Genomic DNA, 13,499 nt, shown 5'->3' with positions numbered 1-13,499 from the left:
TATTATTCTTGTTACTGACGTTTTTTTTCTCTGGGTGCTTCCAATTCTCTTTCCCATTTTAGGATGTATTTTGGGATCTCTAACTCTTCCCTTTTAAACAGAAACCTGTACATTTTGGAGATGTTGCCTTTTGAGCTATCGGTAGTGCAGAGTTTTTCAATCAGTGTATATTCCTCACATGGTCGAAGAGGTAGCGGTAGGCGCTTAATAAAAAGCGCCAGCTGCATATATCGCCATTCATCCAGCCTCATGGATTCTATCTTTGCTTTAATCTTGTGATGTGTCATTATCTCACCCTTTTGTATTATATCCCTAACCTGAATTCTATTTTTAATCCAATTCCCTCCCACCCCTTCAGTCCCGGGTGCAAAATATTCAGTGGCCCAGATTTAGTAAGCAATTGCGCCTGTGTAACCATAGGTTACACAGCGCAATTGCTTACTTGCCCCGGCGTTACGAGTGCTCCTGATTCAGGAACATCGTAACGCCGACTGCAGCCTAAAATCTGCGTGGCATAAGGCTCTTATGCCACGCATATTTTAGGCTGCATTCTTGCGATGCCCGCTAGGGGGCGCTCCCATTGTGCTCAGTGTATAGTATGCAAATTGCATACTAACACCGATTCACAATGTTGCGCGAGCCCTGCGTACGCAAGTTACGTCGGTTCCATACGGCGTGTTTAGCGTAAGGCTGCCCCTTCTAATAGTAGGGGCAGCCAATGCTAAAGGATACCCGTCGTTCCCGCGTCGCGATATTTGAATCTTACGTCGTTTGCGTAAGTGATTTGTGAATGGCACTGGACGCCATTCACGTACACTTTGAAGCAAATGACGTCCTTGCGACGTCATTTGCCGCAATGCACGTTGGGAAAGTTTCCCGACGGCGCATGCGCTTTACGATCGGCGCGGGAACGCGCCTAATTTAAATGATTCCCGCCCCCTGCGGGATCATTTAAATTGCGCGCGCTTACGCCGGGCAATTTTGCCGGCGCGCCCTCGCAATTTACGGAGCTACTGCTCCGTGAATCGAGGGCAGCGGCGCAAATTTGCGGGGGCGCAGGGCAAAATCGTTGCCCTGTGCCTCCGTAATTTAGGCGCAAATCTTACTGAATCTGGGCCATTGTCTTTAAGGTCCATTAGTGGGGAATTAAATTTTGATTTCAATTGTTTGTGTAATCTATCCCAGACCCGCAGTGCATTAAATGTTATTTCATGTGCAGAAGTGTCTAAGGCCTCGTACAGACAACCGGATCTATCCGCTGGGATTGATCCGAGGATCAGTTCCAGCAGATAGATCCGGTCGTCTGTACGTCCGAGCGGACATTTCCCGGCGGATAAAAATCCAGCCGACGGATTCCCAGCGGATAAAAATGTTGTAGCATGCTACAAAATCTATCCGCTGGGATCCAGTCCAGCGGACTGATCCGGTCGTCTGTACAGACTCACCGGATCAGTCCGTCCGCTCCCATCCCTCGCATGCGTCGTAATGATTCGACGCATGCGCGGAAGTGTTTACCTTCCAGCGTCGCGCACGTCGCCGCGTCATCGTCGCGGCGACGGCGCGACATGTGACCGCGGATGTTTTCCGCGCGGATTTTGATCCGATGGTGTGTACAAGCCATCGGATCAAAATCCGGAGGAGGAATGTCCGCTGGAAACGGTCCGGCGGACCGTTTCCAGCGGATAACCCCTCGTCTGTACGAGGCCTAAGGTTCTATGTTGTGGTGGATTCCAAATTATTCGCCCCAATTGTGCCCTTGCAAGTGCGCATTCAATATTAATCCATCTTTTGTCTGGATTTTCTTTGGCCCACTCTATTACCCGTGCGAGAACCGTTGCAACGTAATATTTACTGATGTCTGGGACCGCCAGTCCACCCATTTTCTTATTCTGTTTTAATACTTGAGCAGAAATCCTCTGTTTTTTGTTTTTCCAGATGTAGTTCATCAGAAGGGAGTTTAATATTTTAATATACGTCTGTGGCAATGCTACTGGGACCATTTGAAATTTATAAATTATTTTTGGAATTAAGACCATTTTTACGACATTTATCCTACCGAACCATGAAATTGGCCGATAATAAATAGTTTTAATTTCTCGTTTAATTTCGTTTAACAGGGGGATATAGTTGACTCTATACATTTTCTTTAGAGAGTTTACAAGTTTTATGCCGAGATAATTTATTTATTTTTTCCAGGAAAAATTGAATGCCATTTGAAGGTATCGTTTTTCCGCCTTAGAAATATTGACATTCAGAATCTCCGTCTTAGATACGTTCATTTTAAAATTTGAGACCTCACCATACTGTATAATATTTGCCATTAGAATCGGGAGTGTGTTTCTGGGGCTACTTATAAAGAATAGGATATCGTCCGCGAAGGCGGCCAATTTGTGCTCTTCTTCTCCAACTTTGGCTCCCAAAATCTCGGAATTGTTACGTATCATTGCCAGAAGGGGTTCCAGCGAAAGAACAAAGAGGAGAGGGGACAGGGGGCACCCCTGCCTGGTCCCATTCCTCATCTCTAGGGGAGTGGATAAGGACCCATTGATTTTAATCCTGGCGCATGGGTGGTGGTACAGAGTTTTAATCCGCCTCACCATCCTCGGGCCTATGCCTATATTTTCTAACGTTTGAATCATGAGCCCCCAGTCTACCCTGTAGAACGCTTTTTCAGCGTCCACTGACAGGAGTAGACCGGGGGACCCACTGTCTTTAATTTGCCGAAGGAGAAGGAGAGCCCTGACCCCATTGTCCTTACCCTCTCTGCCAGGTATAAAGCCCACCTGGTCAGGATGCACTATAGTTGTCATTAGCCCCTTCATGCGTTCGGCCAAAATCTTAGCATACAATTTTGTATCTGCATTTAATAATGAGATGGGCCGGAAGCCTGAGCAGAGTGTATTGTCTTTTCCCTCTTTTTTTATAACGGTAATTGTTGCTTCCAATGCCTCCCGACTCATCTCATATTCAGCCCCCAACCCATTAAAGTAGTGGCAGAGTCTAGGTATCAAAATGGTACCAAACTTTTGCAAATAAAAGGTCGTAAAGCCATCTGGACCTGGGCTTTTCCCCTTAGCTGAGTTTTTTAGGGCTAGGCTAACCTCCTCCTCAGTTATAGGCTCCTCCATTTTTGCGGTTGCTTGAGCATCTATCTTAGGTAAGTTTGCTTTCTGTAGCACTGCTCTTATTTTTGCCTCTTTCTCACGGGGTTCCACTTCTTTTGTTGTACAGCGTATAGGCCTTCGTAGTAGTTTCTGAAAACTTCGGCTATATCCCTAGTTGAGTTAGCTAATTCCCCATTCTTTTTTTGGATCTTTTCAATAAAGTTTCTGGTTTTCTTTCTTTGTACCATTCGAGCTAAATGCTTACTAGGTTTGTTCCCCCAAATGTATCTTTCTCTATCCCTTCTATTTAGTAGTCTCCTTGTTTCTTGCTCAGAGAGTGCTCTATATTCATCCCTTTTTAGGGTCAAAGCATGGAGAGTTTCTCTCTTTTGGCCCTGTGTTTTATGATCTTGTTCTAACTTATAAATTTCTTCTGTTAAAGATTTTAATTTCCTGGTACTTTCTTTCTTTTTCCTTGCTCCCTCAGCAATAAAGATCCCTCTTACGTACGCTTTGTGAGCGTCCCATAGTGATGCCCCCGAGATCCCCTCCGTATCATTCTCCCTGAAATAAAACTCCAGTTCCTTTTGGACTCTCCCTGCAACCTCTTCGTCTTTAAGTAAACTTTTATCCAGTCTCCACGCCGGTTGATTTGATTTCTGTAGTGATGTACTAATTTTTATAGTTATAGGGGCATGATCAGAGATTGTCGTGATCTCAATTCCTGCATCGATTACCCTATCAAGTAATCTATGAGGATATAATCTATCCTCGAATACGTCCCGTGCACAGGGGAATAAAAAGTGTAGTCACAAGTTTTGGGATGTAGAGTTCGCCATACATCTATCAGTTGGTTATTTGACATTCGTTGTTTCAGTTCTTTTAAATGTTCACCATTGGTCCCCTGTGCCCGGGACGAACTATCGAGTATGGGATCCATACAGCAATTGAGATCCCCCATTAGTACCACAAGCCCTTCCTCGAAATCTTTTAATTTCCTTATGATTTTACTTACGTATTGGACTGAATTCACATTGGGGGCATAGATGTTTGCCAGGGTGAAATCCACTCCTCCTATTTTAACTTTCAAAAATAAAAATCTTCCTTCGGGGTCAGTCAGTCTATCACCCAGTGTAAACCGTAGGTCCCTAGCAAATCCTATAGCAACCCCCCGTGACCTCTTTGATATTGTATCTCCATAGAGCCATGTGGGGTAATTGGGGGAGAACATCTTAATGTTGGACTCTGATGTTAAGTGGGTCTCCTGTACAAAGACAACATCCGCCTTATAGTGCTCCAGTTCCTTAAGAATTGTAAGTCAACCCTCTTACGTTATATGAGAGAAATCTAATGTCAGTCATCTAAGGGGAATTCAAGTGAATTTACCTCTTTCTTGTGGAGTCTCCGAGATGGTCCCCTCCCCCCTCCTCCCCACGCCTCCCACCTCCCCCTCCCCTCCCTCCCCCCTCTCCTCCCTCCCCTTGGCCCATTCTTGGCCTGGGAGCCCCTATTGGTATCCTCCTCTCCTTTACCATCTGCTCCCCTCCTAGTGGTGATGCTCAAGAATACCCCATGACTGCCCTCCCGTCCATCTCCTACCCCCTGCCCCCCCTGCCCCCCGTCAAGGCAACTTTACTTTTTTAGACTGCCCAATCCGGCAAATCTGGGACTGTTAAGTCCAATTTTTGACAGAACCCCGTCAACTCTTCTGGGAATCTCAACCGTGCAGTTATCCCCCCCTTTAGGCCTATAAGGCATGCGGGGAACCCCCATTGATAATTCACATTCTGTGAGCGCATTAGTTCTAATAGGGGTTTCAAATGTCTTCTTCTTGTTAATGTTTCTTTTGATAAGTCCGCGAAAATCTGGATCTCCTCCTCTTTGTATCTAATGGGGGGTTTCCCCCTCAGCCTACCCCAGATCTTGGCTTTATCTTCATAGTTCCGAAACCGGACTATGACATCTCTGGGACCCTTTCTTTCTGACTGTTTGGGGTTCCCTACCCGGTGAATTTTTAGGGGCTTTGCTTCTGCCGATTTATCTAACAGGGGATTAAATATGATGTTCATAATATTCCTTAGGTCTTCTCCTTTCTCTTCAATTAACGCACGGATTCTGAGGTTCTGCCGCCTGTTGCGATTTTCCTGGTCTTCTATTCGATACGCTAGAATTTTTTGATTGTCTGACAAAAATTGGACTTGTGTTTTTAATTTGTTGAGTTCGCAGTCTTGTTCTTCAATTCTTTTTCCGTCTCCTCCACTCTTTCTAAGAGACCTCCTAGGTCCGATCTTATCCTGTCAATTTCTGTTTTGATAACATTTTCCATCCTTAGCAGCATCACATTCATCTCAGCTTTTGATGGCGGCAAAGTCTCCTGATCAATCTCGTCTAGTCTACTTTGCTCTTGTTCACTTTCTGAGGTCATTTTCCCTTTAGAGCTGTCCGCACTGCCTTCCCCAGTTATAGTCTCGGTTTTCTTTTTTTCACTTTTCTTTGCCGTCCCAGGACTTTTGGTGTTGCCCTCTTGGGTCATATAGTGCTGTATTGAGCTAGTCCCAGGTTTGCTTTTAGGTCCCTTTGGGGCTACGCCTCTCGTGGACCTATTCATCTTATTAGTAGGTCTTATTCTCTTACCCAGTTTGAGGGTGTTCTGATGTTTAAGATCTTAAGCACTTTTTTACCAGTTTTGTATAGAGAAGACACAAGGCCTCGCCCCCCCAACAAGCATTCAACCAATCAAGAAATTGTACCCCAAGAGCTACAGTCTTGAATGGGAGCACACGTACAGCAAAGCAAGAGATTATACTCGCAGTACCAGGGTTATGGGTAGAAATGCTTGTAATCAGAATTTTGGATCATAGATAGATGCATGCGCTCGCAACCACCATGATCTCGAGCGCAAGAATCCAGATGCACCACAATACTGCTCCTTGGATCACTGGGGTCAGAGATATATATATGCCCTCAAAATTCTGCAGTTCCGAGACCTTGCTAATACTCAGAGTATTTGTAAATACAAATGAAGGTCATTCCTGAACTGTCCCAAACGGTTCACATCTGTTCTTATTCCATGGGGTCAAAGGGCTTGACTCCCCCGATAGGCATTCAGTAAAAGAGTAAGAGAGTCAGGTCCTTTGGACCGCTTTGCACATCCCTGTATCGCAGGCCCCCGTTAATTTCACAGATTTTTTAAATATATCACTCACAGGTCACGAGTCAATGAGGGATATCAGAGAGAGAAGAACAAATGAACACTTCCTGCTCATCAATATGTCATTCCTAGATAGAGTTTGCCGCTAGTCCGTGTAATTTATTACACCGAAATTCATCTTAAGACTGAAGTAGCAGTAAATAATAAATCGCATTCATGTAGAAGAAATGACAGTGGGGCATAATGCTGAGAAAAACCTGATCAGTTCAATTCAGTTCTATTCCATGCGGACTGAGGTCCTAGCTCCCCCAATGGCATTCAATGGAAGCTAAGATTATAAAATCCTATAGTCCGCTGTACTGATCCTTGTTACTCAGACCCTAATTATTTCCCATATGACTCCACACGCCCCAGTTCACAGGTCATGTGAAAGTATTAATGAGAAAAAATAAATAAAAATGCTTTTTAAACATATCTTCCCTGATAAGGTCAGCCAACAGTCCCAGCAATGCACAGATCATAATGACATCACATGATTCGATAAACATCAGATAGCATGGCTCATTTCACAAGGGGGAGATGAGGGTGGGGGGGGACTCCGGGGGGGGGGGACTAAAAGACCAACCCGACTTGGCTCATACGAGCGCCTCACCGATCCCTTTAGTCCTCTCTCCGACCACCGCTGAGCTGTGCCTCTCCGAGCTGACGCTGACGCTATCTCTGGGTGACAGCCTCACAGTCGGCTGCGCTCCTCTCGTCCGTCCTCTGCAGCGCGGGGTGCTCGCCTGGAGATCACGGGTCGCTACGTCGGGTCGGGAACGGGGCTGTGGTGGGTGAGTCTCCTGCGTGGTCCTCCGGACATACAGCCTCTTATGCTGTCGTCCGCCGGTCCGCTGTTGGATCCGTCAGAGTCTCAGCGTGTCGTACGCCGCGTGCAGCCATGGAGCCATCCAGCACCTCCCCTCCTCTCTCACGTCACGTCCTCATCCCGTGCCCTCTCATCCTTTCTAAACTACTGCCATAGTCACATCGGACACTTTTGACACATTTTTGGCACCATTCACATTTATACTGCGATCAGTGCTATAAATATGCACTAATTACTGTATAAATGTGACTGGCATTGAAGGGGTGAGGGATTAAATGTGTACCCTGCCTAGTGTTACTAACTGTGGGGGAAGGGGACTGACTGGGGGAGGTGACCGATCTGTGTCCCTATGTACAAGAGACACAGATCGGTCTCCTTTCTCCCTGACAGGACGTAGATCTGTGTGTTTACACACACAGATCCACGTCCTTGTCTGTGCAACCGCCGATCGCGGGAGCCTGGCCGACATCGCGGCCGCCAGGCACGCGCATCGGCATCTTAGTGATGCGGCGGGCACGCGCCCCCCAGTGGCCAGGAGGAGCGGAGGCCGTAAAAAGACGGCGAGTTAGAGAATTACAACCATCCTGCGGCCGTATAAAGTCCTACAGCGGTCGGGAAGTGGTTAATGACATTTAAAAAAAAAAAAATGTTCACGTCATGAAAAACGATCGTGTGTATGCAGCATAACACTTCAGAAGCCTCAAATCCTGGGCCAATGGTTGAGTTGTCAAATAAGGGAGTAAGGGGGCCAGGTCGATGGGACAGCTAATTGGATCGGATTTATTTCATTTTAAAGTGTCTCTCTGCCAGACGCTAGAACCTGTCTCCTCGGAGACCCAGAAGATCATAGAGTCCCATCGGGAACACTGGAGGGCGTATTGCGAGGCCTATTTCAGGCACGCAAATTAATCGCGCAGAGATGGCAGGCACAAGGCCCTCCATCTGTTAGGAATTGGATTAAAACCATCAACATGCTGATAGAGAGTGAGAGAGTGACCTTTATTAAACAAGGGAATCGTAAAAGGTTTGAAAAAGTGTGGGGGACCCTGGTTGAGAGACACAGGATTCCCTCCTTAGATATAGAAGGCTGACACGAACAGCAACCTCCCTCAACGATAGAAGATAGAAAATCCTTAACAGTCTAATATATACTAAAAATAAGATGGACCAGAACGTGACCCCTCTTTAAAAATGACTCTTGAGTTGGAGATCTGGAAGAGGCCACTCCCTCTGGCTCCCTCTGTCAACCCCTCTTTCTGCCTCAATTGTACGCCTCCAGCCGACATAAGAAAATTGGGATATAATAGCCATATTAGGGGGAGGCGGGATGGGGAGGGAGCGAGGAGAGGGGGTAGAGGGTAGTGGTGGGGGGGGAGGGAGGGTGGAGGGAGGGGATGGGAAGAGATAGGTTAAGTTGTTGTATGTATACTATGGCTAGTACCGCTCTTTGTTTACCCTGGAAATATGTATTGTGTACAATTTGTATGATTACGAGCAAACATGTAAAATACTGTTTTTTGGAAAACAACAAAGAAAAATTAAGACAAAAAAAAAAGTGTCTCTCTCAGCTTCATGTACAGTAAATCTACCATGTTACATAGAAGCAATCTACAAACAGTTTTTTTTTATAATCTGCCCTTTTTCCTTTAAATTACAGATGAGGAAGCTGAAATGTAACCGTACAGTCCTAATTACAGGAATTCCAGATATTACAGACAAAGATACTCTGCGGGATCTTCTTGAGATACACTTTCAGAAACCCAGCAATGGTGGCGGAGAGGTACAAGAGCTGACATATTGTCCAGAAGGACAATACACTGTAGCTCTTTTTGAAGATGACGAAGATGTGCCAATGACAGAATAATTCTTGGGAAAAATAATGAGAATATATACCTGTAATGCTTTTTTAACATGTATGTCTCTTTTTTTCCCCTTTAATTTTTAGGAATTAATTTTCACAGCTACATTTATCCCCAAGTGTTATCCGTACCCTTTTTTTTATTTATTTTTATTGTGGATAGAGTGGGGAAAGATTGGCACCTCTGTCAGGTTTTACTTCTATTGGGGAATCCATTAGAGTAGAGAATTAGGTTTTCCCTCACTTCCTTTCCTGGGGACAACATTTATCATAGACATTGTTTCCCCATTTAAATATTTTCCCTCACTTCCTGTTGGGTAAACAGGGGTTCTAACCATTCCTCCATTTTATCCAGAATGAATAAAAAAAAGGTTTGGCTATAGTTGAAATATAATTCTTCATAAAATATGAATCAGGTTTTGGTGAATTCTAGGGACAGTGAAAAAAAAACATTTTTTTTTAAAGTGCCATATTCTACTTCTGTCTATCTTTGAACATGTCTCAATATACATGTTTTATGTCTGTTTTCGTAAAAAGAAATGATCGTGTAGTACTGCTGTCAAATCCTTTTTTCTTTATCTGTATGGGGACACTATCAAATGTCAGCTCGGGAAGGTAGCATCGTAGAAGAATTAAAGTACTACAATGAGCTCTGTCTTCAACTGCCATATAGGCCAAAATAAGTAAATTTGTGTATTTCAATGCAACGTGTGTATTTATTGCCTATGGGTAATTTATCATATATACTAAAATATGCACCAAAGATATTGGAGTTATGCTCTCATTTTTTATATCAGTGAATGTGAAAAGTGCATATGGACAATACACATATATATTTCACTTATGCGCTTGCTAACTAGTAGAGGTAACATCAGTAGCTTACTGGTATAGTGCAAATTATTTATAAAAATTAAAACCTTGATAGTTACTTTGGAAATACTAAAAAGCCAATGCAGTAATGCATTTACTGGTCTGTTACCTCAGTACTTCAGTAGCTTTGCTTCTGTGGCCAGCAGTGTGGTTGATTTATTAAAGGCATAGGCCCAGATTCTCAAAGGACTTACGACGGCGTATCGCCATGTACGCCGTCGTAAGTCCAAATGAGAGCCGTCGTATCTATGCGCCTGATTTTTAGAATCAGTTACGCATACATTCGGCTTAGAAACGAGTGGCGTAAGTCTCTTATGCCGTCGTATCTTAGTTGCATATTTACGCTGGCCGCTAGGTGGCGCTTTCGTAGATTTCCGCGTTGAATATGCAAATTAGCTAGATACGCCGATTCACGAACGTACGTGCGCCTGGCATATCAAGATACGTCGGGCTGGATTCAGATACAATGGTGTATCTATCCGCCCGGCGTAACGATGTTGGGGGCGTGTTTTATTTAAATTTTACTTCACCCCGCGTTTTTGACGTTTTTTTTGAACAGCGCATGCGCCGTCCGTAAAATATCCCAGTGTGCATTGCTCTAAAGTATGCCGCAAGGACGTATTGGATTCGACGTGAACGTAAATGACGTAAAGCCTTATTCGCGTATGACTTACGCAAACGACGTAAAATTTCAAAACTCAGGGCGGGAACGACGGCCATACTTAACATTAGCTACGCCTCATATAGCAGGGGTAACTATACGCCGAAAAAAGCCTAACGTAAACGACGTAAAAAATTGCGCCAGCCCAACGTACGTTTCTGAATCGCCGTATCTACCTAATTAGCATATTCCTTGTGTAAACATACGGAAGCGCCACCTAGCGGCCAGCCTGAAAATGCAGCCTAAGATACGACGGTGTAAGACACTTACACCTGTCGGATCTTAGGGATATCTATGCGTAACTGATTCTCTGAATCAGGCGCATAGATACGACCTCCCGCACTCAGAGATACGACGGCGTATCAGGATATACGCCGTCGTATCTTGTTTCTGAATCTGGTATGGTGTAAATTACTGCGCTGCTAAGTGTGCATGTATCAAGCTGCTAAACACAGCTACTGAAAAACAAGAAGCAAAAAACGAAATGTGGACAAAAAAGTGTAGCGCTCTGATACAAAAAAGGTATGACAATGAAATCAAAACCAAGCGTGGTCAATATGCAACAATGTGAAATGCACATGTATATGAAGACACAAATGTCATAACCATAAATATAAAAGTCCAAAATGAACCGGGTGATGAGTGAATGACACAAAGTTCAAAATTGAAAAGTGAGATGAAATCTTCCAGAGATAAAATAAGTGAATATAAGTAAATTTCCAAATGAAGAAATATCTCGTCACCAGTGTGAATGCAGGCTTACCGGAACGTGTGGACTCTGCGAAATGTATATTTCCAGAGTCAATCAGGATTGGTATGAACTGGAAACCACGGTGTGAAGTTAGTTCAGGAAGGGGTCAGCGAATGATCTTAGTACAATAACCTAGGGAGAACTGGAAGGTCTCTCGCTCAGGGAATGCAGGAGATGGTCATCCGTGTTTAAAGGTCACATGTAGATGTGGAAAAGAGAAGAGGGGACGCCATGGTGTAATACCGTAAAAAAATCAGTTTAAGTTTAATTAAAGGTTGCACTTACATGTCAGATGAGAATAAAGCGCATTTCAATATAGTGATGGCAACATTGGAGTCATCCTAGGGATGACTCCAATGTTGCCATCACTATATTGAAATGCGCTTTATTCTCATCTGACATGTAAGTGCAACCTTTAATTAAACTTAAACGGATTTTTTTACGGTATTACACCATGGCGTCCCCTCTTCTCTTTTCCACGTCTACATGTGACCTTTAAACACGGATGACCATCTCCTGCATTCCCTGAGCGAGAGACCTTCCAGTTCTCCCTAGGTTATTGTACTAAGATCATTCGCTGACCCCTTCCTGAAGTAACTTCTCACCGTGGTTTCCAGTTCATACCAATCCTGATTGACTCTGGAAATATACATTTCGCAGAGTCCACACGTTCCGGTAAGCCTGCATTCACACTGGTGACGGGATATTTCTTCATTTGGAAATTCACTTATATTCACTTATTTTATCTCTGGAAGATTTCATCTCACTTTTCAATTTTGAACTTTGTGTCATTCACTCATCACCCGATTCATTTTGGACTTTTATATTTATGGTTATGACATTTGTGTCTTCATATACATGTGCATTTCACATTGTTGCATATTGACCACGCTTGGTTTTGATTTCATTGTCATACCTTTTTTGTATCAGAGCGCTACACTTTTTTGTCCACATTTGTTTCTGAATCTGGCCCGTCGTTTACGTAAGACATACGCCGGCGTAAAGTTACCCCTCATAAAGCAGGGGTAAGTCATGTTAGGTATGGACGTCGGAAACGTACGAACAGCGTCGTATTTTACGTTGTTTGCGTAAGTTGTCTGTGAATGATGCTGGACGTAAGTTACATTCACGTCGAAAGCATTGACTATTTGTGGCGTAATTTTGAGCATGCGCACTGGGATACGTTCACGGACAGCGCATGCAGCGTTCGTTAAAAGCGTCAATCACGTCGGGTCACTATTCATTACCATAAAACACGCCCACACCAGCCTACTTTGAATTACGCGGGCTTACGCCGGCACAGTAACACTACACGGCCGTAACTTTGGGCGCAAGTTCTTTGTGAATACGGGACCTGCCTCACTAAGTTACGGCGGCGTAGTGTATCTGAGATACGCTACGCCCGCCTATAGATAGGCGCGTCTACGAGAATCTGGGCCATAGTGACTGTTCACTTAGGCCCAGATTCTCGTAGATGCGCATATCTATAGGCGGGCATATCGTATCTCAGATACACTACGCCGCCGTAACTTAGTGAGGCCAAACAGGCCAAACATTGTTGGCTGAATAGCACCTTCAGCCAATCAGCTACAGGCACTGTTTTGGTATTCTGACAGCTGGCAGAATACAATAGCCTGGCATGGGGAATTTGTCTATCTGCACAGTTTGTGTGGATGGGGGAGTTTATTAGATTTATTTTTTCAGCCTGCGGGCTAAATGAAAAAATCTATTTGTGGATGCCCAGCTTAAGAGAACATTCACGTTTCTACATGAACTGTCTCTATCCTTTTAGGAAGTCAAAGTGATTATAAAGCAACTTTTTAATTAAAATAACAAACATGTTATACTTACCTACTCTATGCAATAGTATTGCACAGAGCAGCCCTGAACCTCCTCTTCTTGGGTCCCCATTGAGACTTCTCTTCTCAGAGTTATCCATAGCAAGCTGTTTGCACTCCTGTGGGCACGCTCCTAATCCAGGCTGTGTGTGTATATTGACACACATAGGGGCTGATTTACTATGCTCTGTGCGCTGCGCTGGTTCATGCGTTAATTAGTACTCCGGGTGAAGCCTTAATTAGGCGCATGAACCAGCGTAGCAGCCGGCCCATTGAAATTAATATGTACAGTTGTATTCAAAATTATTCAACCCCCACTGAAATTGATTGTTTTGGCCAGTTTGACATTGATTTTGATCATTCAGTCATCCTGCTTACAATTAAATCAAAGAGGCACG

At 44.2% G+C, this 13,499-nt stretch overlaps 1 protein-coding gene across 4 annotated transcripts in view; it reads left to right on the top strand.

The window, feature by feature from the left end:
* Positions 1-9,746, top strand: part of IFI35 (interferon induced protein 35) — a 205,623-nt gene extending 195,877 nt beyond the window's left edge. For all 4 annotated transcript variants that reach the window (XM_040331390.1, XM_040331393.1, XM_040331394.1 and 1 more), the window contains exon 9: positions 8,781-9,746. In XM_040331390.1, the coding sequence (XP_040187324.1) occupies positions 8,781-8,987 (207 nt within the window). In that variant the 3' untranslated portion in view covers positions 8,988-9,746. The remainder of the gene's footprint in view (positions 1-8,780) is intronic.
* Positions 9,747-13,499: the final 3,753 nt, after the last annotated feature.

The sequence above is a fragment of the Rana temporaria genome, chromosome 12, assembly GCF_905171775.1.
Source record: "Rana temporaria chromosome 12, aRanTem1.1, whole genome shotgun sequence".
Classification (NCBI taxonomy): Eukaryota; Metazoa; Chordata; class Amphibia; order Anura; family Ranidae; genus Rana; species Rana temporaria.
This window is presented reverse-complemented; position numbering and strand designations above follow the sequence as displayed.